At 34.1% G+C, this 25,271-nt stretch overlaps 3 protein-coding genes and 1 long non-coding RNA gene across 7 annotated transcripts; 2 read left to right on the top strand and 2 right to left on the bottom strand.

Moving 5' to 3' along the window:
* Nucleotides 1-10,341: 10,341 nt before the first annotated feature.
* LOC115957071 (stomatin-like protein 2, mitochondrial) lies at nt 10,342-11,717 on the bottom strand. The gene is made up of 2 exons (XM_031075311.1): nt 10,995-11,717; nt 10,342-10,788 (listed from the first exon to the last, which is right to left on the bottom strand). The coding sequence occupies exons 1-2, from the start codon at nt 11,687-11,689 to the stop codon at nt 10,416-10,418; spliced, it is 1,068 nt and encodes a 355-aa protein (XP_030931171.1). The 5' UTR covers nt 11,690-11,717; the 3' UTR covers nt 10,342-10,415.
* Nucleotides 11,718-12,697: 980 nt separating this feature from the next.
* On the top strand, nt 12,698-15,218 carry LOC115975560. Its single transcript, XR_004088132.1, has 2 exons — nt 12,698-14,409; nt 14,954-15,218. It is a non-coding gene; the product is annotated as an uncharacterized LOC115975560 (long non-coding RNA).
* Nucleotides 15,219-16,246: 1,028 nt separating this feature from the next.
* LOC115975557 lies at nt 16,247-18,991 on the top strand. 2 transcript variants are annotated; one of them, XM_031096383.1, is made up of 2 exons: nt 16,247-16,850; nt 17,032-18,991. In XM_031096383.1, exon 2 carries the CDS (start codon nt 17,057-17,059, stop codon nt 18,815-18,817), a length of 1,761 nt encoding a protein of 586 aa, XP_030952243.1. In that variant the 5' UTR covers nt 16,247-16,850; nt 17,032-17,056; the 3' UTR covers nt 18,818-18,991. The 2 variants fall into 2 exon arrangements, with proteins under 2 accessions (XP_030952243.1, XP_030952242.1); XM_031096382.1 differs by having other exon boundaries at nt 16,978-18,991.
* Nucleotides 18,992-20,511: 1,520 nt separating this feature from the next.
* Nucleotides 20,512-24,770, bottom strand: LOC115975558. Of its 3 annotated transcripts, none has more exons than XM_031096384.1 (4): nt 24,356-24,770; nt 24,131-24,252; nt 23,269-23,419; nt 20,512-22,713 (listed from the first exon to the last, which is right to left on the bottom strand). In XM_031096384.1, the coding sequence occupies exons 3-4, from the start codon at nt 23,411-23,413 to the stop codon at nt 21,374-21,376; spliced, it is 1,485 nt and encodes a 494-aa protein (XP_030952244.1). In that variant the 5' UTR covers nt 23,414-23,419; nt 24,131-24,252; nt 24,356-24,770; the 3' UTR covers nt 20,512-21,373. The 3 variants fall into 3 exon arrangements, with proteins under 3 accessions (XP_030952244.1, XP_030952245.1, XP_030952246.1); XM_031096385.1 differs by having other exon boundaries at nt 24,438-24,770; XM_031096386.1 differs by lacking the exon at nt 24,131-24,252 and having other exon boundaries at nt 24,438-24,770.
* Nucleotides 24,771-25,271: the final 501 nt, after the last annotated feature.

The following is a 25,271-nucleotide window of genomic DNA, read 5'->3' as shown; positions in this document are numbered from 1 at the left end:
GTCGGGATGTGTTACAACTCACAAGGGCAAGGCCATATTACTTCCTATCCAGTGGAGGCTACTGCTATGCCTATCATGGAATGAGAGCTGCTGTGTATGTTGAAACCTAACCCTCTCCAGCCACAAATGGTTCTCCTTCAAATACACCTACCCCATTCGATTCTTCTGTCCATTCCATTTTACATAGCTTTTGTATTTGGCCATCATGCTCAAAACAATTCAAAGGTTTCGCTTGGAAAATGAATACATGAGCTGTGAAGTGTAACATTTTCTCTGAATTGACATTCAGCATATGATGGAATATGAGAATAAATTATCTTATTTAAATACCATTTTGGCTTGTGCAAAATTAATGAGAACTAAAGGCGCAATTGACTTATCCTTATTAAGGGACTTTCTTGAGGATGTCCCCAAGTGGTGACTCCAAAAATTTTGTCCAGGGTGTTTCTATTCCACTTTGAAAAAATTTCGGGTCATTTTGGTCTATTTCGGATGTTTCCGGACGTTTCAGTAAATACCGACTGAAATTCAAGATTTGGCCTTAAAAAAATAAATCTTAAAACCAAAACAAATTTGCATTTTGTACATCGAAAAACCTCAAAAGGAAAAAAAAAAAAATGAAATGAAAAGAAATGAACGAAGGTACCTGTACAATAAATTATAAGTTAATTTGAAATATTAATAAAATTATTAATTATTATTGTTTAATTGTTTCATATATTTGTTTATTTTTTATAAACTATAATTTGTTGTATTGTTGTTTCATTAATTATTATTTAGCCTAACATAATTTAATTTATTTGACTTTTATAATCTATTAGTTAATTAAATTATTAATTATTAGTGTTTAGTTGCTTCATTAATTTCTTCTCATGTCTCTCTCATTAATATTTTAGCCTAACATGTCTTTCTCTCATTGATAGAAAATTTATCACCTATCTTCAAAATTTTTTTTTTTTCATCTCATTAGACCCTAGGCAGGTTGTATACAGTTTGCTTGCACTTTAGGATGAGACTTGCACGCAAAATAAAAACATCAACTCAAACTAAAAATAAAAAAAATCCGGATCTCTCTCTTCTTGTCTCTTTTTTTTTTTTTTTTTTTACCAAATAAACATGCATTAAACCAAGAAAGGAGCCTACAAGAAAGTTCAAACAGCCCAATACAGTCCAAAATATCTCACAAGTCAGACAGGGAAACAAGTAGTAAAATAAAGGCTAAGGTTGCGTTTGGATTGGGATAAAAACTTCTGAGTCTGTGTTTTTTTTTTTTTTTTTTTTTCACGCGTTTTTGAGCGTTTTGAGTGTTGCGGCTACTGTTCATGCACTGTTCAATGAACAGTAGCCACAAACTTTGACTTTTCAAATTTTTTTGGACCAATCACAGCATATCGTGTACTGTTCACGAACCCACAAATTTCACTTTTCAGCAACTTTTTCATTAAAAATGGGTCCTACGATACTATTCACACATTTAAAAATTATTTTGCTACAGTGTTTTTCAGTTTTCAGTTTCAGTTTTCAGTTTTCAGCTGTATCCAAACGGACCCAAAAGCAGAGAGTGAGCAGTCCTTGTTGATGTAGATAGTTCACAGATCTCTTCTTGTCTTTAGTTTCCACTTTCACTTCTCACTTTTCAAGCTCTCTCTGGTCTCTGGTCTCAAGTCTTTCTCCGGCTGCCCCTGTCATCACCATGTCTCTACCTCACTCTCTTTCCACCATGTCTCTACCTCTGTTGGCTTACTGACGGAGTACCAATGCCTTAAGGCAACTCAATGAAGCTGGGTTTTTTTTTTTGTGCTTGTTCTGTTACAATTTTTTTTTTTTTAGATTTTAGTTCAAAATTTGTTTGGCATAAAAATTTTGAGGGTGTCCATGATAGGGCTTGAGGGTGTTCCATTTTTTTTTTTTTTTCTTAAAGGATAAACAAATAAACAAATAAAAAAAAATTTAATTATCATATATAAATTTTTTTTTTCAAGTCAGGGTGTTCCTGGGAACATTTTGGACTCTGAGTGGCGTCGCCACTGGATGTCCCTCCTGAGTATTTGAGGCTGATCCTTAGTAGCTTGTTGAAAATTCATTTGGCCCAAAAATTTTAGAGCTAAAACTTGGTTTTTGTCGCCTCTTCAATTGTTTTACTCTCCATATCAAATAGTACTAATTGCATACACTCAAATTGTTTATAGGAGATCTCTTCATAATGTAATTGTTTTTTTTGAAACACCTTCATAATCTATATATAAAATAATAGATGAAGCAGAGGGAAACTTAAATTGCAATTTCAAATTAGATCTCTAATTTTATGCCACGTGTCTAGATTACAATTTCAAATTATAACTCTAATTGTGTGACGTGTCTTTCTTCAATCTTTCTAAAATTATCTAAAATTAAGTGGGATCAGATCACGCTTTCCTCTTTTTTTTTTGGGGGTGAATAAAACATTGCTCTTCACACCCGTGTATTTTCAGGTTCACCTCCCCTTCTACAATAATCAAAACCCAAAATCCTTCGTCTCCTTCAATATACAGCTCCCCTCTTCTTCAACTAATGCTATGGAATTTCAAAAGAATATCTCGGTATCAATGATGCATGTATTTCTGTATCTTATATAGGGCAGAGGTTCTCCATCTATTCCGATTGTACTTTTCTTCACAATTTTAAAGGTCCTGCTCTGCAAAACGAAAGGTTTGATTACTCCTATTCCTTCGTTTTTGTGAATAACCAAATGAAAACACCCAAAAAAAGAAAAAAAGAAAAAAACTAAATATCAGAGATTCAGAGAGATGTGCATAAATTTAAAGGGAAAAAATCATATTCCCAAATAGAGAAAAAGATAGATGAAAAAGGAAGAAAATTTACCTGAGTCTTGAGACTAAGAAACTGATCCGTCAACATGAGAAGCCTTAAGCCATGGTGGACAGTGAGGCGAAGTCGTGAGTGTGTCGATGAGGCGGCGGCGGCAACAGCTGGGGTTTGGATTGTGGAGGCTATGGAGTGAAGTCAGTGAAGGGTTGAGACCTGAGACTAGAGAGACTTGAGATTGGGAGTAGAGAGAACGGAGATTTTTGAGATTGGGAGTGATATTTTGATTTAATATTGAGAAGTGAGAACAGATCTGAGATGGGATTGAAGCTTCTGTCTTCTGCTTGCTTTTGCTGATTTGATTTTTGATTTTTTAAAGAAGACTCTAGAGACGTGTAGTAGATGTAGGTGCAAGATAAAAATAAAAAATAAAAAATATAGTACGGTAAAATTCAATTAGTCTTCGTCCAGTTATACCATGTTTGACTCTCCTCAATCAAAGTCTATAAGTGAACAGTAATTAATAATAATAATATATATATATATATATATATCTATATACCTATAATAAACAACAAGGATTAACTTTATAACAACTGGACAGGAGTGAATTAGGTAGAATTTCTTTCTTTTCTTTTTTTTCTTTTTTTTGGTAGAATCATCAGGTAGAATTTCACATTTTTATTTTGTGTTTTTTTTTTCCTCTTTTGCACGCGTTTCAGGCCAATATTTTACTGTTTATTCATTGTTGCGGCTACTGTTTATGAGCAATAACTACAATATTTGACTAATAAAGGGTCTTTAAACAGATTATTGTCTTAACACAAGTCATCTATGTTTTTACAATTCATGTCCTTATTTTGTGTGATTTTTTCCCTCCAGATTGTCATAAAATTGGGAAACTCTATTGCGAACGAACTGAGGCTTTTTAGTTACTTATTTTCTTATCAAAGGTCAGCTCTTTTTTATTGTTTATGTTATTATTATTGGTCAATTATTTGATAGACTGTTCATATTCTATTTATTAGAGATATAAATCTAGACTAAATATGTGTTGTAGTGTAAAGTCTAAGGTTCCCGTTTGGTAGAGTAGTTTAACAACATATTTTCAATTTTTAAACAATATTACATGCATTTTCACACACTTTTTCACTCACACGTATTTAAAAAAAAATACAAACAATATTACTAAAATAACGTTATCAAACGGCTCTTACATCTGAAAGCCAAAACATCTATGTGGAATTTTTAAAAAAAAAAATTAAAAAAAAAAGGGTTTGTAAACATCTATCCCAAATTCAATTGAAGTGGAAATTGTTCTAAGTGTTCACGTGGTGGGATTTCCATCAATCCACGTTTCATCCTTTTGTCAAAACACGTAATGTGCTTTCGAGGAATTGACACCTAAGGCATAGATCAGATAATTGCCCAAAAAAGGAAAAATAGCCAAAAACAAAAAAGAAAAGGTAAGGTAGAGATTAAAGATGCAACTGTAGTGATTCAAAATGGGGAGAAATTATTTTATGTATTAATAACCGCTTGTGTGTATATATAGTCATATGCATAAAACGAGTCAACTTAAAAAAAAAAAGTTAAGATTCAAATTATTTCTTGTGTTATAGTTTTTCACAATTATACATTATTTAATAAATTTTTATTAGATGATATATATATTAATATATATATATATATAAACTTACTATTTAAATACGTTGCTTCTCTAGAGTCTATATGCTCTGTACTTCCAAAATATTCTGTTTGGTTCAACATTTTTTTTTTCTCAAAAAAAATGAGTTCTTATTCAAAAAAATGAATTCAAGAAAATTATCTTATTTTTTCGTATTTAGTATTGACCTTGAAAATGAAATGAAAAATATTTTATGGTATTCAATAAAGAAAATCCATATTATAATGGAAAGATTTTAAAAATAATAATCTTATACAAAATCATCAAGTGGTATAATATTATAAAAAAATCTAACATATATTTATGAAATTTAAGATATTTGAGTTTTAGTTGATTTTATAATATTTTGGTATCTAAGTTTTTAAAGTTTTACCATTTTTAGCATTATATATATATATATATATATATATATCAAACTTACCCTTAACGATTAATGCATGCATATAAATATTCTCAAATAGTCATACCTTTAAAGAATTCTATACATGCAAGGCGTAAGATGTCTACAATATTTAAAAAATATATATATATATGACAAGTAGTTAGCTGTGATTTTCCATTGTACCTGCTTATTTTGTTAACAAAGGTCATTTTTTCCCTCTACTTATGTTGTGATTAGAAAAATATGGTTAGTATTTAGCCATGATAATGTATTAATAATTGTTTATTTTCTTGAAAAAGGTCAGCTCATAATAAAAGGAAATTATGCAAAAGCTTTATAGAATTATCATGATGCTGTCCAACTACAAATTGATCCATGTATATGTACAATAACATGGGCCTTATCCACACAGGGAACAGAAAATATGTGTAAGCTTTGGCATACCTCATTATTTAGGGTGCTGAAATGCCTTGAAAAACCAAACTAATTCCCATTGGTTTTTACATTAGAATGAATTTTTTTTTTTTTTCAATTTAGGAAATCATTCCGGACTACTATTCTTCAAATTTAAAGTAGTTAACAGTACTAAAATCATCCAACATAAATGGATACATGTGTACCAGATAACTCTACTATTGCCTCTTTTATTTTCCACAAAATGATCAATGATAAAACCTGAATAGCAAAAAGTACTATTTACGTTAACTTCTTAGCATGAAACTACCAGTTTGTGAAATTACTATTATGAAAAACTTATACATTGTAATCAAATTCACCAAAGAGAAACAACAATTAAACCCAGAATGTGGGATGATACCTTACCAAAGTATCTCACTGGATTTTCTGAGCAGCTTAAAATTGTCAAGAGAGCATATTCAAAAAGCCCCGATGTCTCGCCCTTCACTGCCTAAATTTCAACATTGAATAAGCACTTCTTTTCTTTGGGCAAAAGATTTTTTTTTATATAAATTAAAAAATAAAAAACAAAAATATAAAATTACTCAGAATATATATATATATATATATATATATATATATATATATACCTTTTTAAGTGAATGTCCATACATGTCATGGTAAGCAGAAATAATAGCAGCCAATTGTGCCCTGCTTCGTTCACTGAATATGTGGATAAAGGTCTTCTCATCAGTTCCCAATTTCTTTTCCACTGCTTTAAAAAGAGCCTTTGAATCCTTCACAGCTATCTCTCTGTCAAATTCCAGACCTTCATAACGGGGTGTGCTTACATATGCTACCAAGGGCTACATCAAATATTTTGCATTAAGATATTGATGACTTCATTTCCTCTCATATCCTAAAAGGGATATTTTAAATTCGAAAATATCAAGCCACTCCTCATATACCAGATATTACATATATAGTTATATACTACTATACTATAAGTTAGTAATGCTGTTATAATTGCGCCTATCACTCCTGCAGCATGAACTGCAAAACCCCAAAGCCAAGGAGCATTCAATGAACCGCACATTAGGTGTGCACTTTTAACCCTTTTTGGAAAATCCCAAAGACCATAAAGTGTGCTTCTATTTCTTTCTTTCATATTTTTCCCATAAACCCTTTCAATTAGCCACTACATTTTCGTATTTTAGTGCTTCGTGTTCTTTGACTTTTGGTCATATTTTGGTTAAGCCATGTACTTCATTTTGGTAATTGCTATTATAGCTGTCCAAATTTTGTAAAACAGAGACAATTTCCTAAAATGTTGCCTTTAAATTGTATATGATTAATTGATTATCACATTCTCCATTGATTATTTTTTTTCAAATTTACTATCTACAAAATATAAAAAATTGAAATAGCCATTGTTTGATTTAAAATTTGAAGTGACAACCTTCGTGCAATTGCACCACTCCAATGATTTGATCTAATAGCCTACATATTACTATTTTAAATTTTCAAAGTAATTTTGATTGTATATTATAAATATTTCTCCATATAAGAAAAAGTATTTAAACATAAATAAACTCATGATTAATAATATATTCATTCCCGTGCGGTAGCACGGGTTACATACTAGTGTAATGTAATTGTTGACGCCTTCACCTTAATGAGTAATGACACTTCTTGTATAAAAATTCCAGAGCAAATTGCTCTACATAGTTTTATGTGGCGCTGAGTACGAAAGTTGTGAAGTCAGAGTTGTCGCCTCAATAACTAACTTTGCTGCTGAATTTTATTTTACAATCTATAGAGTAAAACCATGGATCAGGTCTAGTTGTTGCCACAAATTTCCATTAGTCCAGAATACCCTCAGTCCCTTTTCAAATTCACCATGATACGGATACCCTTGACCTTCTTTCTATTCCCTCTTCATCAACATTATAGTAGCATAATTTCAGGCTCAGCTCTAGCATTTGAGAAAACTCAAAATCAAAGGAATAAAACCGACATGGCAGCTGCTGGGGCGCTGAGGGTCTTTGCAACAATGGGCTCGTCTCCTCTCAAGCCTCCCTTCCACCATCCAAGATTTTATTCTTTTCCTCCACATGTGATGTGCTTATTGAGCTGTAAAATCTTTACTTCTTGTTTTACCTCAGTGTTTGCTTCTTGCGTGTGAAAAATCTAAGTATAAAAGGAACAAGTCAGTGAAATATACTGGGTTCGCAAAAAGTGTTTTGTTTGTTTTTTAATGTTTGGTTGATGTCATTGGGGCTATGAGTAAGTGTTTATATAATTCCGGGTTGAAATAGAGTATGCATATTTTATTTTATTATTTTCTTTTAAAATTATATTTAGTTTTCAAAAACTCTTGTTAGAAACCAACCTGGCTAGCTTCTTTGAGATTATTTAAATTTTATTGCCTTGATACTCACATATGGGTCTTCTGATTACATGTTCACTGAATGTTTGGTTAATGCCAATTTCTGAAATCAGATTGTTTATCCTGAAAGTTGGTTCATGGGAAGAATGTGAGTCAAGACTCAAGGAAAGGAGGGTTTGGATATTGATAAGGTCGTTGACGTCCTTATCAATGTTTTCATGATAGTTTACTGTTAACACATTAAGGTGGTTGATTCATCACCACCGCCAACACAAGCAACATCGAGATGCTGTCATTAATACTACTTGTCATTGCAAGCAATGCCATTTGATCAAAATATAATGTTGATTCCTGAAGTCTAGTAAGTGAGTACTTTTGGCCCCTCAGGTTTCAAGTGAGGGTCATTAGTTTTAGATATTTAAAAATGAGTGCTATTGATCCTTATGAGTTTTATTGAACTTTTAAACAGTGGCGGCTTTAAGAATTATTTTTAAAATAGTCACTAAGAAACTTAAATTATACAAAATTTAATAAAAAGGCAATTTGAATATATTAACATCACAAAAAAAATTCACAGATACATGAAATATTACAAATTTTTGTATTAACAAAGAGAATAAGAAAAAAAAAATAGACTAATAAAAGATAAAGTACAAATTGAAAATGTTGATATGAGAATAATAAAATGACCACAACAATTTCATAACAAATTTTGTGTAACAAGTTGTTAGCTTATTATTGGTGGATAAAACATGTCAATATTGAACCCAAATAAGAATTACTAATAGTTTACTACATAAAATTTATTATAAAAATATTGTGGATGTAGCATTATTCTTATATTTATTGAATTCAAATTCTTATGAGTCTCAAGTAAAAGGGTTTAACATTTTTATTAAGATGATCAAAATAGATTAATTTAGTAAATAATATATTTTTTTGAAGTATAGATATATATATATATATACAATATTTTCAGGTCAGGTGGTTCCAGAACATATTAATTTAAATTAATTATTTATAATTATTTTTTTTTTTTTGCATATGTAAAATTTTTTTTTTTTTGACAAGCATACAAGTAGAGCCGCCAGTGCTTTTAAACCTGGCATGGAAGATACTTTTCACTTCAGCAACAACAAGAAGGAACTCTAATGCAAGAATAGCCAAGCAACGCTTGAAGACGGTCCTCTTCTCAGATAGATGTGCTGTTAGCCTGTTAGCGGTAAGGCAAAAAGGAAGACTGCCAGCAATATTGTGGGAGCCCTATCTGAATTTGTGGAGATAGACTCACATAATAATGTCCACTTTTGTGTCTCCACGGATGCAGACCTGGATACTGTGTACTCTGTCACAGTGCCTGTTCGATGTGTGAAGCCTGAATATCAGGAAGAGGATGACATTGAGGCCATAACAAATATTTAGTACAAAGATACTGGAGAAAATCCCGGATCTGTTCATGTGAGGTTTGATTTTTTTTTTTTTTTTTTTTTTCCGAATGATTAGTCTCATTAAATCTAGGTTTAGTTACTTCTTATCAACATGGAGAATTAGCTTAGTAGGTTCATGTGTATGCTAAGCAGTCTAAAGAAGAAATCTTTTAGGTGAGACAGTTTAATTCAGCTATTAGTTGTTAGGAAGCACATACAAATTCACAAATGTAGATATTTGTTCTTAGGTTTGTGCTGGTAAAAACCTGCATTGCCTAGAGGATAAAAGCTTGTTGTCGCAGTTAATTGCATGTCCACATTTATTTTTTCTTTCCTCACTCACATCTACCACTACCATGCATGCGTGCATAGTCTACAGACACAGATAAAATGGTGAACTAGAAGACATTACCATTTATATGATATACAAGCTTTGTTGACTCAATTATCATGATTTCTCATTGGTTATGTGATAGATCTAGTTTCCAGTCTATTTGTCTCTAAGTTTTTTCTTTAAACAAAAATGATGCATCTCTAGACGTGTGGTGGGTACGCCTTACTTTTAAAAGTCTAAAACCAATAGATGTTTGTAGTTATTAGTCAGAACTCAGGATAATGCAGTGAACATAATCTGACTTATGCTACATGAATTGGTACCGTTAATGATGGATGAAACAGATTAGATTCAGATGATGAAAGCTTTCCACTAAAGCAATATACAGATGTGCGTATATGCATGCTAACTACTTAGAATCTTACTGATTAGTTAAACAGGCAGACAACGTCATTTTTAAAGCCATCCAGGTAAAAGATGTTTACAGGACACTGTTATATCCTTCAAATAAGATCAGAACTTAACTGATTACTCAGCCATTCTATAAGCTTCAAGTTGTATGTGCACTTAGCTTCTAAGGAAGTCCAATTAATAATTACTAGTGGGTTTCACTTTGGAGATACATGCATCAAAGAATCATGATGATCATAATAACCGGTCATTTATAAGAAAGAATTAACTGAATTTGCAAATGAAATGTTTCTTTTAAGTCATTGCATGATCCAGAATCAAGTACCTTTCCGAAAGCTTCTCTCGGAGCTTGTATCAGATACTAGGTAGTGAACTAATCAAAATTAATGCAATCTCTCATAATGAAATAGCATGTTTCCTTTCATAGGACAGTAATATGAGCATATATTATTGGAGAGTAAAGTTGATAAATGAGATCAAACAAATCCGATAAAAAGCATTAGGTCCTGATCTGCAGCATCATTCTGAATAAGATTAATTAACTGCGCCGATTACAGTCGACAGACCTCTGCATTCTCATATCTTTACTGAGCTGCAGTCATTATTTTAGACCCAGTGCTCCCATTCAAACTCTTGTAAATAGTGAGAGCCTGAGCCACCATGGCTGCCGGATCCCCAACCTTGCTTGGAACCAAGGTGGTGGTACTTTCCTTGGCAATCTCGCTGTACGCCTCGATATACTGCTCTGCAATTCTCAAGCTCGACGCCTCAACCCCACACTTACCCGTAATTGCCTTCGACACCTCAAGAATCCCCTTTGCTGTGGCATTGGCGGCTGCAAGTATTGCCTCCGCCTCTCCCCTAGCCCTGTTCACCTGGTTTATCTTTGCCCCTTCTGACTCCAGTATCACCGCACTCCTCTTCCCATGTGCCACATTCGTACTCGACTCCCTTAACCTGTTACAATATTCATTAAATAATTAAATTCACAATTTTCTGACACTCATAAAGACACCAAATTTTCTGAAAAAATAAAGTCTTCAAATGAAATAAAAAATCTTCTGCCCTTCTAAAATGAGCAAAACTTTATTTTCAAAGAATCACAAAATTTTCCAAATAGAAAGATCTTATTAGCAATTTATGAGAGTATAGAGTAATAATACCCCTCAGCTTCCAGAATCTGTGCGCGCTTTCTGCGCTCAGCCTCAGCTTGCAACTGCATGGCCACCTTAACCCCATTAGGAGGGGTAACATCTTTGATCTCGTAACGAAGACACTCCAAGCCCCAGTCAGTTTTCAAAGGATGGTTGTTAATAGCCCCCAGTATGTTCTTATTCAACCTGTCACGCTCTTCAAAGGTCTTATCAAGCGTGATCTTCCCGAGCTCGCTGCGCATGGTGGTCTGTGCTAGCTGTGTCACAGCAAATATAGGATTTTCTATCCCATATGAGGCTAGGAAAGGGTCGATGATCTTGATGTAAAGCATGCCGTCAATGACGATGGGGACATTATCGACGGTAGTGGCGGTCTGGTCAGAGATGGGAATGGCTTGCTCTTTGAGAGAATGAGCATAGGCAATTTTGTCAATGAGAGGGATCAAGAAGTTGAGTCCTGGCTGAAGAATCTGTATGAACTTACCGAAGCGTTCCACTACGTAGGCTCGTTTTTGAGGGACGAAGTGGATGCCCAGCAAGTTGCGTGGGGGCTTGACCTTGTGAGGGTCGCGGCGGCTAGTGCCCAAGTTGCGGACTTGTTGAGTTATTGATGGTTTCGGTTTGGAGAGGTTGATGAGTTTGAGGGGTTCGACAAGGCTCAGGGATTTGATGTTGTTGAGGGAGATTTGTTTCAAGGGATTCATGGTTTTTCTTTGATTTTGATGAGGGGTTTTTTCTCTGGTTTTGGTTTGTGCCGTCAAGCCTTTGCTTGACAAACAAGTATATTATGGTAGAGTTCTATGAAACCTCAGAGAAAGTTTCTTGACTCACAAGTTTTTTTTTTTTTTTTTTTTGGCTGCATCCAATAATATCTCACAATATTTCCACTTTTTTTTTTTAACAAAATAGAAATTCTACTATATTATAGTAAGGTTCTCTAAGCTTCTTGACTCACAAGTTTTTTTTTTTTTTTTTTTTGGCTGCATCCTATAATATCTCATAACATTTTGACAATTTTTTTTAAAACAAAATAGAAATTCTATTATAATCTAATCTACGTGTATATATGCTACTTAAGTAATTATTAAAACTTTCTCAAAAAAGATAGTTATCAAAAGTTTAAAAAAAAAAAAAAAAAATCACAAAGAACAATGTTGCAAGTACAACTGTTTTACCACTTACAAACTGAATGTCACCAATCATAAAGAGGTAATTATATTCAATTCTGAGATAGTTGAAGCCACCAATTACATTAATTATCACATTAATTTAAAAGTTTTATATAGTAAAACTTGTATTCCTTTCAGGAATCCATCATAAGTAATAATGATAAAATAAAATAAGATCATGCAGGTCCTACCACAACTTAGAGAAGAATTTTGTAAAAATATTGTGGAATTTTTTTATGCTCTTTTTTTTTTTTTTTTTTTTGTGGGTATAATTTCATAAACCACTTTGGATCCTAATTCTAAATAGGACATATGTTTAAGGTTTGTTTTTTTATTCCTCCTTCAAATTATTATATCTATATTCAAAAAAATATTTAAAATATTCCTCCTTCGATGAAAAATATTTTTCAATTTTAAGTTGTTTATTTTACAGTAAAATATTTAATTAAAGGTAAAATGTTTTCAGTTAATTAAATCAACCTAAGTAAATATATGTAAAATTTACGGGTAAAACATTTTACAATTTTTTTTCCCTCGCTCACACCCCGACACTTATCACTCCCTCCCTCCCACAGTCACTTTCACGCATAACTCACCCTCTCAGATTTCTCTCCAAAAACCCAGCCACCTCCGGTCCCTCTCTCCCACCCATCACCGGTTCCAAGGTTTGAGGCACCATCAGCAAGCTCCACCCTCCGCCGGCGCTGCCCATCACCGGCGAAACCCAGGTACTTTTCTGTCTTTTTAGATTAGATTTCTCCTTTTCTTTTCATTTTTCTTCATCTCTATCCTTTCTCTTGTTTTTCTTAGTTTCGATTTCTTCCCCTTGCTGGAAAAACACCTCAAAGTTTCAGGTTTTATTTTTGATGAATCATAATTTTTACACATGTTTGATTTCTTATCATTTTTCATATGGGTTTTTTGGTGTTGATTTGGTTGTGTGAGATTTATTTATTTCTTTGATGATTTTGACATTGGTTGTTTGATATGAGTTAGGATTTATGATTTTCAGATCTGGGTTTTGTTTTTGGGGTTTTATTTATGTGTGGCATTATGATATTTGTGTGATGAAATTATTGTATACTAGTTTATGATTTCCTTTTCTTTTCTTTTTCTCTGGATTGTTGTTGTCCCTATTTTGTTTTGTTTTTATTTATTTTTTCAGTGTTTCTTTGTGATATATATGACATTTTTTTTTTCGGAGCTAAAAACTATAGAAACTTTGATTGATACTACGGAATAATACAAGTAAAAACTGAGTTAAGAGCAAACTCAGCTAGGGGGAACACCAGCCCAACAAAGCGATATCCCCAGGAAAAGAGAAAGAAGAAATTGAAGAAGGCCAAAAGAACATGAGGCCAGACAACAACTACCCTCTAGCTATCCTGTGCTGCCATCATGCTTTGGTAGTTTTCCAATAATCCACTAGCACCCTGTATAATCACCCTTGGATGCACCTGAACCTGTTCAAAATTGAACTTGTTTCTTGCGTTCCAAATAGCCCAAGCTTAGTTAAAATTCAAAGAAGATAATAAGGAAACTAGGCTTTTGATTCATATTTAATTATTTATATCAACCTCTGAGTAATGCATTTGGGAAGCATATTGATTGTAATTTCTGGACATTACACAATATCCGGCTAATGTTGCCTTATATATAGAGCTAGAAACTTCAAATTGTGTGAACTAGCTGAATAGGAACATCATAGGCTTCCATTGGGCACAATACCAACAAATGTTGCTATTCTTTAAAATTTTGACGAGCTACACATTGTGCTCAGGCTAATTACCTAAGCAGTCTTGAGATTGACTCTAAAATTGTCTTGTTGACTTCATAGATTAATGACATTAACATTATAGTTTTGATTACGTGTTCTCATTTTTTTTTTTTTTTTTAAATGGAGATTTAATTTTTTTTCCATGTTTGAACCCAAAAGGTATCAAACTTCTATAAAACCTGTAATATAAGTCAGACAAGAATACATGCGAACCAAGATATGGGTCAGAAAAAAAGCTAGCTTTGTTGTACTCATTCTCTATCAAGCTTGGTTCTGGGTTTTGTCCAGAAATATTCTGCAGGTTCTGCTGTATCTTGGTTGAGAAATGTGAACCCCTACCTCTTGATTGGAAGAGTCGAGATGGGTTGTTGGTTCAGAATGGAAAATGTGAGAGGCCCAGGCCACTGACTTGGGGCCTTTAGTAGCTGCTAAATGTGACAACAATAATTGTTAAGCTAATGTTCTGTTGTGGAGAAAGGTATTGTTTCCAACAATCTTTAGTTTGTTATTAGCTTAGTAAGATTTATGGAAAATTTTCAGATTCCCCCCCTCCTCATAAAAAAATTAGCTAGGGAAAGCCTTAAATACCAGCAATTTGCGTCAACTACATGATTTTTCTTTCTGCTGTTTGGACCAGTCAAAATCTACGCTATTTCTTGTAACAGTCATACCATAATTCTTTGCTTGTGGCCCTACTGTTGCTCACCTATTCTCTTTGTTCTATCTATGTCTTTGTGGTGGCATTGGTGCAGGAATGCATCAGCATATGAAAGAGCATGATATGCTCAATGCTTTAAACATCATTAATTGTTAGCATGTATGCCACATGACACTGGTTTTAGTTTAGATGCCTACTGATTACTGCATATTATCACCTTCATCTTACGGTTCATCTAAATTGTCAGCGTTGCTGGTATACGCTGCATAACATTATTTGCAGTCAGTAATATCAAAGCTAGTAATTTTGGTACTCCAATTTAATGTTTTATAGTAACACTAGTGATGTTTGATTCTGGCTGCAGGAAGTTACTTCAATTCTTGCAGCACATGGTGTGTCAAGTGAGAAGATATTAAAGAAATTCTGACAAACCAGATGTAGTTCATATTGTTGTATTATTTTTGAGCAACAGTTAGTGATTTATTTTCAGTTAGTGATTTATTTGTTCCAACTGCTGATTATCATTTCAGCTCGGTGTAGAAAATAAAACATATTTTGGGATTTTTCAGCATCTTATTGTATGTGGGATGATGGAAGAATGTATACTTATTCTTGTGTTACACAGCAAAGCACTTGCCCAACTTTATGAAGACAATCTAATCCCATATTGCTACTTGCCCAGCTTTTTGAATAAGAAATTAACGTCAGCTTCACTTTAGAAAATAAAGGAATTTGTTTGTTGTAAAGTGAGCAAAAACTTTTATAGATTCAGGCAGAAAGTTTGTTCAAAATTAAGTAAAGAACATTCTCGTCCATCTCTATGTATTTTTTGGAAGTTAATAAAAAAAAATTAAAATTTTTTTTTTTTCCATTTTACGTTGTGCCGAGCACTAGAAAATATTTTACACAATATTTTTATGTATACTGCCAAACATTGTAAAATAAAAATATTTTTATTGAAACAAAAACGGAGCGTTAATTTCAAATTTAAAAAATAAATAAATAAATAAAAAAGCAAAACACGAAAAATGTTTTACCAATTGTATCTTTGGTAAACATATTTAATACTATTATCTATACTACTTTTGAAGGGGTTTCTCCTGTTTGGGATCCTTAATTTTGTTGTCCAAAATATCCTCAAATTTACTAGTTTGTAAATTTCAATAATAGGATTAAACTTTTTTTTTTTTTTGGATTTAGTGTCATAATTTTCTAAGAATCGCAATTTGGTTTAATTGTTTTTTCGATAATATTATACTATTATGATGGGCCATGAGCCTTGTTGCCCAACTAGTACATTTCTAATGAAAATGTTTAGTGTTTCCTATCTTTCCGATTGTAACTATTATATATATAACTTATGATGAAGTTGTTTCTTAAAAAAATAATAATAATAATCATTTAAAAAAAAAAAATCCAATGAACTAGGTAAACAAATATGTTGGCGTTATAGAAGGAAAAATAAATATTGGGAATTAGTTCCTTGCAAGGCTTAAAGATGATAGGATATAACAGTATTATGTCTACATAATGCATGACTAAATATATAAATCAAATAAAATATATAAAACATAATTTTTAAGATTAGTAATATACCTTTAAACCTAACCCAAACCCAACTTGTCCCGTTCTTGCCTGGCGCGAGTTTTTCCCGCACTAAAAAGGGGATAGGGAGTGGGAATGAGGTATCCAAAATCTGAACCCATCCCACCCAATTGCCTTGCTAGTTCCTAAGGACAAAAAGTTGTGTTCTTAATGCTAAAAATTGTCCCCATATTTAATAAAAACGAAGTGGCAAGAGTAACCATAAGTGAGATGCTTTTTTCCCATGAGAATAACATGTTAACCACAGCTCACCAATATGTAGCAAAAAATGAACAATCACCAACAGCAATAAATCAACATTTTTTTTTTTTTTTTTTTCTGATAATTGCTGAAATGCCCGAGTCAGGTAGAGTACACGAGCATGTAGCATCGGAACACCACCGAAGATTGTTGCTTTGCTAGTTTGCTTTCCATGCAAGATTTATCCTTCTAAATATAGAGAGAACAAAAATTTAGAGAGGAAAAGAGATCCTCTGTACTCTCTCTTTTATACTTTTCTTTGTCCAAATTCGCACCCATTACTGCCAAACAACCAAGGATCCCTTTTCATTTCGACACTTTGTCTACATATTTCTTGCTCCCAAGAGAGAGACTTCAAAAGGCAAGATTTTTCAGGAGGCTCAGATCTTGTTTTCCTCCCTATAAGGACCTTGAAGGTATATCTCCCAAACACATCAAAAAACAAGAACCCTCATGATCTTCTTGTTAACCTTGGTCTTTTCTCATCTGGGTGTTGCGTAATTCCTTTGTTTGTTGAACTTTCTTTTGTTTTTTTTTTTTTAGAATGTGAGCTTTCTTGGAAAAGTTCTTAGCTTTTGTTTGGGTTTCTTTGTCCAGTTACATTGGCTTGGTTGATAATATCATGGGCCAAGACCAAGAACAGAGGCATGTGTGCAAGCTCTGCAACAAGAGTTTTATGAATGGAAGAGTCTTGGGAGGTCACATGAGGTGTCATAGCCATAAGAACCACAATCCAACCAAAGGACAGAAAAAGGTGAGCAAGAGCAACATGGATATTGAAAATGGTATTGGTAGGCATACTAAGTATGGCCTAAGAGAAAAACCCAAGATGTCTTGGAAGTTTTCAGGCTCTAACCATAATACTTCAGGGCAAGAAATTGTCTGTAAAGTGTGTGGCAAAGGGTTTGAGTCTTTAAGAGCTCTGTTTGGTCATATGAGGCATCACTCTGGGAGAGAGAGAAGTGGAATTTACTGTGAAGAATGTGGCAAAGGGTTTGGGTCATTGAAAGCTCTCACTACCCACAGGCACAGGAAAAGTCACTCTGAAAGAGTTGTGGTCTGTGATGAATCCTGGACTAGTTCAAGCCGTAAGACAGAAATGGAGAATCAATCCAACAGTGAGATCCAGGGGTTGGTGCGGAGAAAGAGATCAAACAGAATGAGGTACAAGACTACTCCTAATTCTTTTGTTTCTAGTTTGAATGAATCCGTATCCTGTACTGATATTGAGCAAGAAGTAGAAGAGGTAGCTATCTGCTTGATGATGCTGTCAAGGGGTATAGGCAATTGGGGTGGATTTAATTTGGTCACTGAGTTCTCGGATAATGATTCTGTCACTTACAAGGCTAAATCATTGGAACAAAATAAGCGAATTGTCAGTGATGATGGGGGTGGAATTTTTGCTTGTGAATTCAATGAGTCTTTAAAGATGAAGAAACCAAGGGTGGAGGAGTTTGGTTCTTATGTTTCAGATTCTAAGATTGTCTCCACTGAAAATGATTTTGTGTTTGGAAGTGATGATGAAAAGATTGAACTGGAAGTTCCACTTGAAAAGTTTTATAGGGATGGTGAATGTAAAATGCCTAAAATGGAGGATGTGTTTGGATTAGCATCATACAATGATAAGACGGAGAAGGATATCCGTAATGAGATGAAAAACAAGCCCACTGAAGTAGAATTAGAAGAGGATTTTACAGAAGACTATGGTTTGGATTCAGCCAATTCAGGATCCATGAATTTTGGTTTGAACAAGAAAGCCAAGCTTGCTGCTTGTGGCTCTCACCTGAGGGGAAAGTCTTGCAAGAAGATATGTACTTCTGATGATTCTGCAATCCTAAGTAAATCAAATCATTCTTGGGAGAATAGTGAATACAAGTGCAAGACCTGCAACAAGAATTTCCACTCATACCAGGCACTTGGAGGCCACCAGTCAATACACAGAACTGAAAATTGCCCTGTATTGGAAATTTGGAACTGCAAAACGAGCAGCCAGAGTAATATTGTTCCTGAAACTGAGGCTAATTTCGATGTTGTCAATCTTGAATGTAGGGAGAACTCTGAGGAGCAGAAGATAAGTAGAGTGTCTCTGACAAGTTATGAGTTCAAGGAGAGAAAGGAGCACAAGTGCCATATCTGCTTTAAGGTTTTTGCATCAGGTCAAGCTTTGGGTGGTCACAAGAGAGCTCATTTAATCAAAAATTCTGAGGTCATATCTGAAGAGACCGTAGTAATAAAGGAAGAGATTTCTGATATCCTTAATATAGTTGGTATTGATCTCCCAATTATTCTTGAGGAAGATACTAATGTTGGTGTTGGATTTAAGTCATCGTGGGTTGAAAATGATCAGAAGCATGAGCTAATGGGGGGTCTAATTCCTAACTGAGAAAAGATATTCCCATCCATGGCCACCATTAACTTTCTAGTTATCGTTGCTGATTTGGTATGACCCATGTATAGGTGAAGCTTTCCTATGCTTTGCTGCTTATAGCTTAGATTGAAACTTTTTGTACTACCTTTATATCTCTTTTTGTTTCTGATAAATCTCCATAGTTGTTCATTCATTCTCTTTTGGAACCTTGATACTCCATAGAATTTGTCCTCCCTTTTTTTTGACAGTTTAGTAATATTCTTTCCTTTGCATTGCAGCTTGCTTCCACTTTATTAGTCAAAATAAAGCAGAAATATTGTCATTGATTTTTCTAACAATAACCTGTTTTCGTATCTCAATTTTTTTGTTTCAAATAGTTGAACAGTAGAATAGAACTGTATTTTGGGAAATGCAAATTTTGGACTTCTTTTTCTGTATTTAATCTATATGCATTGATTATGAAATATTGGTGTGGCTACCGTGCTAAATGGGAAGAATGTTTATTGATTGTCAGGTTGAAGAGACAAAAGATTGGTAACCATCTAAACAAGCAGATAATGCACAAAAGATGGCATTTTAACTGAAGGTGATTGCGTAGTTACTACACATACAAATATGACAAACCATCTCACTTAACTTATGTTGTACAGTTCTTTTTCCATTTATGCCATGGAACATGAAAATTTCAATATTTTATGAGTCCAATTAACGAGTGTCTTTAGGGCATTTATTAATTAATTATTTTTGGAAAATTTTAATAAAACTTTTATGGGAAATATAAAAAACTGTAAAAAAAAAATCATATTTTCTAAATCAATACCTTTAGGACATCTGTTAATTTTTCCCACATTTTATTGGGTTTACCACCCTTTGTCTCTCTCTCTCTCCCCTAAATAATCTTTAGTCATAGCAGCTAGGCAGAGGAACCTTTGCCTTAAAATACTGACCAAATGGAAGGTGCAAATTCCACAAGCCTAGGGCCTAGAAAGGGCCAGGCCCAACAAGACCATGTCCCATTGGGCTAGCCTAGAGGGTCGGGTCGGAAGCTAAACCCCGGCCTACCAATGTGCATTTTGCCAAGTTCAAGACGAGCCAATTAGAGCACACGTACCAGTGCTTTATATAATAGAAAAATGACCGCATTTTATGGAACAAAGCCTTAAATTCACCCATATAGAGTCATACAAAGTTGGGTAAAAATACATAATTTCTATAATAACTATATAAATTTATATTGGCACTATCATTTAGTTTTTTATTCTTTCTTTGCGTATCTCGAGAATAAAAATGAAGTAGATGGTAGTTGTTGTGTGTAAAGAAAGAGAAACAATTAGAAATTTTGATATTTTAATAAAATATTGTGTAAAATAAATAATTTGATGTAAGATGTTTTAAAAGATTAGTATGTAAATTAGAAAAAAGTAGATACCTATGCTAAAATAGACAAGAATTTTCGCACCAATTAATGCAAATGCTTAGGTTCATAATTAAGTCTTTTGGTCATGGGAATGTTACATAGTACAACTTTTCAGCATACATTATACATTTTAGCTCTCAACTTGCCACCATTGATGGAAGACACTAACTCAAGTCGCCTCCTACCCATTTTTTTAGTTCATAAAATAAATAAATAAAAATTGTCAATATGAAAACCAATGAAGCAAGATCCGATGGTGCTGCTACTTTTATTAATGGAATTATTCAGAATACTAAGAGCTAGCATATCATCTGATTAAATAGCTCGTATTTATTAGGCAAAGAATTAAGGTCTGAGCCCACATCCACTTTGGTATAACACCGCTCAACGCCTCAAACAAACATAAATACAAAAGGAAAATACGAAGAGGCACAATTACTAACAAATAAATAAATAACATTAATAGTAAAAGCTTCCATAACAAACTACACCTCAATTCGACAGGAATCTTTTTTTTTTTTTTTTTTTTGGGGGGGTTGGGGTGGGGGGGGGGTTGGTGTTGTTCGTAGGAAGCCTTCGTCTTCTGAAATGGAATCATCAAAACTAGATGAGCCCATCCCAAGCTGATCCTGAAAAGGGGAAACACGATTTGTGTTTTGCAGATAAGGGTTTAGCAACCCACAAACTCAAAAGGCAAAATTCCATGAGTCTTACTTTGACACACTCATGGAGATCAACTACCTTTTGAGAAAATACTTTTTATGCTTCACATCTTCCAATGTGTAAAAGATCTCACAAGGAAAACTATATTAACCAGCGTCCTTAAAAGGCAGATAATCTACAACCATGCAAATCTTGTTTAATATCGTCTGTCATCTGAAAGGCCTGGAATGATCGATGCCCCAAAGATTACTTACACTCATAAGAGGACCAAGAGAACTGGAGGAAACAAATCAGCTGTAGCTGATATAGTTGGCCTTGCCATCCTTGTTGCAAGACTCTGAACATGAAACCACTTTACTCGTATGAAGCAATTCAATCAAACCGCAAATTGGTAAAAATTTCCCCCACCCTGTCTGTTATTATCCAAGCTTCACCATCGCAAGGCTTATAAACATATCCTGGAATGCTTCATAAAAATATCCTGGGATGCATTAAACATCTTGACATTCGACAAGATGTATCATTGAGTGTTTCATTTCTCCACCGGACTCTCTTGCATTAGTCTCCCCATCAAGTGTACCACAGCTATCAACCCTGTCACGCTGACACTCATATGATGTGCAGGAGTCATCTTGAATATCATAATCCTCACCATTACTGCCGTGAATTTTACCACAAAGCTCTAAATCAAAATCAACATGACAATCACCATAGAAAGTACTAACATGTGTTCCTGAAATATCATCTATATCTCCCCCATCATCTTCATCAGTTCCAACCCTATGAATAATGATGTTAGCACCATTGTTACAAGCATCTATCTCCTCCTCAACCTCAATATCATCAAGGCAATCCTCTACATGATCTTCCTGATGATTTGCAGTGGCATCTTGATCAAGTGGAGACTCTACCACAGAGTCTTCATCTTCATCTGCCAGTCCAAGTTCACTTTTTTGCCACTCATCATTGTCACTATCAATGTTTAGTGGATCAAGTCTATTCTGCTCAGCACGTTTCCGAAGCATAAAGACATTGAAATAATAGCTCACAATGTCATTCTTTGTTCGAGAAGGGAAAACTGCCAAGAGATGGTCCCAAAAGTTCTTCCCCAACGATGCAGGGTTAGAAAGAACAACATCTTGGAAGGCTTGTTCTTCCTCTTCAGTCCATTTCTTTACAACCTCTTCTCCCATCTCACAGAAACCCAACTCTTCAAATATTTCCTGCCCAAGATTTTCCCTTATTTTCTCTCTTGCTTCCATTACATGTTGTCTCACACATCTGACAGAACCCTCATCAAGGCACCTACAGTCACTTCTGGTTCCCCTGTTTCTGTAGCAAGAATTTGCAGATGCTTCAAGGTCAGGCATTGGAATGACACGAGTACCCATCAGTATCTCCTCACTAGCATCATCAATCAGGAGGCCTCCACCTGATTTGTGTACAAGGCCAAGCAGAGGATCCGAGTTATCCAGATGGTCTGAAGAGTTCTTAAGACCCTGTAGGCCCCATTCTGGAATGAAAGCTTGATGCTCTGGTCCAACAGAAACAAGCTTTCGCGTAGGACAATCGAAAAGGGATGAATAGATCTCATCAGACTGATATAAAGATTTTATTTGGTGTTCAGCTTCAAAAAATTCTGGAAAAAATGATAAATGAGCTGCTGCCTCTGACATAACATCAGCTCCAATGATACTTCCATTTACCCACAAAAATTGGGAAATGCTGCCGGAAGCACCAGTTTCTAATACCGTGGTCTCATTTGAGATTTCAGTGATTGCATCATTTACAAGACTTCCTTCATCTTGACATTTAATAAAACTGTCCTCGCCTTCACCATCATCATATGGGAATTAGGTCAGGTATAAAATTGAATTGGAAATCTAAAGATATGATAGCACTAGTCCTAATGTGACTAATTTAAAAACATGCAAGTGACAAGAAAATCATTGTAACAGGCTCAGAGCAAGTTAATGGTCAGTTTAAATGATTTTTAATGAATTTTTTAAACCAATCAGCTGAAAAAAGAATTCAAAGTCACATCCCTGTTGTTTGACTGAAAAAGATGTACATGGGGGAAAAAAAAAAAAAAAAAGATTGCAGCGTGCTTCCATTCTAAATAAGTCAAATCAAATTTCTGGAAGGTGAGAAGGAAAATGGTGAACAGCCCTAGTTATGTCTATAAACCTAATTTGAAATTCCATCCAATATTGCCAATCTCTGTGTCAATGTTTTGGCCAAGTCATTATATGCAAAAAACAAAAAAATAAAATCAAAATAAAAATCTTATTTATAGCAAGACAACTAGTAGGATGACACAAGATATATCACTTTTCTTACCAATTATCTCAAGCAATGTTATATGAAAATAGCAACACTATCCTACCTGAAGTTTGAGGCTTCTCCGGAGCATTGTTGGAAGGGACAATGTTAATAGTACAAGCACACTGACTAGAATGTTCTAGTTGTCTTGGTTGCTTAGAAGCAACTACATATGAATCCTCGCCAACAAGGGGCCGTTTGTGTATCATTTCGCCCTGCAATTCAGAGTTGGTTATACTTTAAAAGAGAGGATACATAATACAAGTAGAGGTCATAGACATTCTTAAGTTTACTGTGAAGCATTTTCTTTGAAAGAGGAACAAAGAAACATTTTCTTTTATTTTATAGGTAAATCACGACCACCATACCTAAATGGGATTGAACATGTGACCTCACCCTCCACCCCATACCTATTGGGGAAGTGAATGCACTTTGGTCGAACTCAAAAACCCATAGGCAAAAGAATTAACTTAAAAGACAGCAAGATCTGATATTCAATTTGGAGTAACAGATATTTTATGAAATCAAATTTCACCATCTACTTGCATCATCGTTTCTATCAACCAGCTAATCCTAATACCCACTAACAATATTAATTAGCCAACCATAAGCTAAAATACATTATTAAAAACAGGATAATTTTTCAGATTCATGCAAGGGAACAGATGCCACTTTGTGGTTTACAATTTTTCATTCCTTGACTCTAAATATCCTTTTCCATACTTTGTAACTTGGCTAATGAGCTCTAGCTTAAATAGCATTCCAATGATAATGTGTCATATTCAAACCATAATTGCAAGAATGATTATGTATCCCACAAAATTTAAGCCGCAAATAAACTCCTTCCTGTAGACTAAAACGTTCAACTTCATAAGAGAACACATATGAAAATAGTATCATCAACTGAAGAAAGCATAATTTAATACCTGAGCTACAGGAGCTAGTGTAACTTGCAAAATTGTTGAAAAAACAACCGACGAAACGTGAACAATGAAGCAAGTTTATAGAACCCCCAAATCTTCAAAAGCCCCAAAAACCCTACTTGATCCTAGTTTAACAATGATTTACAAGCAATCGAAATGTAAGATATACAGAGTTCATACAAATAATTAAAAATGAAACTTTTTGAGAAATCCAAAGCAATGCTCAACTTTTCACAGGATGAATTTTGGATCTTCAGCAACTGAGATTTATAGATCGAACAAAACCTAACGATGAAATCAAAAAATTTACCCGTAATTGTGAAAAATCCCAAACCCTAGAGTCAAAATTAGGGCACGGCGAGGTGTAAAACTGGGATCAATCCGTAGATAAAAGAGCGAATCGAACACAGAAAGACTCGATTTTAAGATTCAATTGAGGGATCCGAAGGAATAACAGAGATTTTGGATCGAAAATTTGGAACCTAAACAAAAAAAAAGTTTGAGGGCTCATTGTCGGGACAAATTTATTGTTGAGTTCGGTGATCCGACGATGTTCTGAAAATGAGAACATGAATTTACAAAAACAAACACGAATCTTTTCACAATTACAGGATTTAGACACTTTGGGATACTGGGCACTCAGGGATAGAGCAGGAAAAGTTGTAATTTTTTGCCACGTGGAACAAAGTTAAGAGTCTTTTTGGCGCCTGCATGTTATTTTTAGCTTTGCAAACGCCAAACGGCCGTTGTTGGTTTGTCAAAATTATTTATTTCATTTTCACTCGAGGGTGAAAACAATTTTTTTTTTTTTTTACCTATTTTATTACCCTTTTTTTTTTTTTTTTTTTTTTTTGAAAATCCAGAACCAAGGGCCAAGTTTTATTTCATAATAACTCAAAAGGGGAGCTATATCATCAATAGAGGAGTCAATCCAGGAGCTCTATCATCAAAAGGGTAGCTATAGCTCACGGCCAGAAACAAATTTCTTGGTAAGAAAATGGCAACCGAATTGCTTATGCATTTCACATGAGAAACATTAAGGGGTGTTTGAGCAATGTTATTTGGATGTTTTTGATATAGATGTGGGTAGAAAAATGTGTAATATTATTTAAAATGTTTAAAAATGTATTCAAAATAGGCTACC

The sequence above is a fragment of the Quercus lobata genome, chromosome 2 (assembly GCF_001633185.2).
Source record: "Quercus lobata isolate SW786 chromosome 2, ValleyOak3.0 Primary Assembly, whole genome shotgun sequence".
Classification (NCBI taxonomy): domain Eukaryota; kingdom Viridiplantae; phylum Streptophyta; class Magnoliopsida; order Fagales; family Fagaceae; genus Quercus; species Quercus lobata.
The sequence above is the reverse complement of the archived record's forward strand: the minus strand, read 5'-3'. Positions and strand labels throughout refer to the sequence as shown.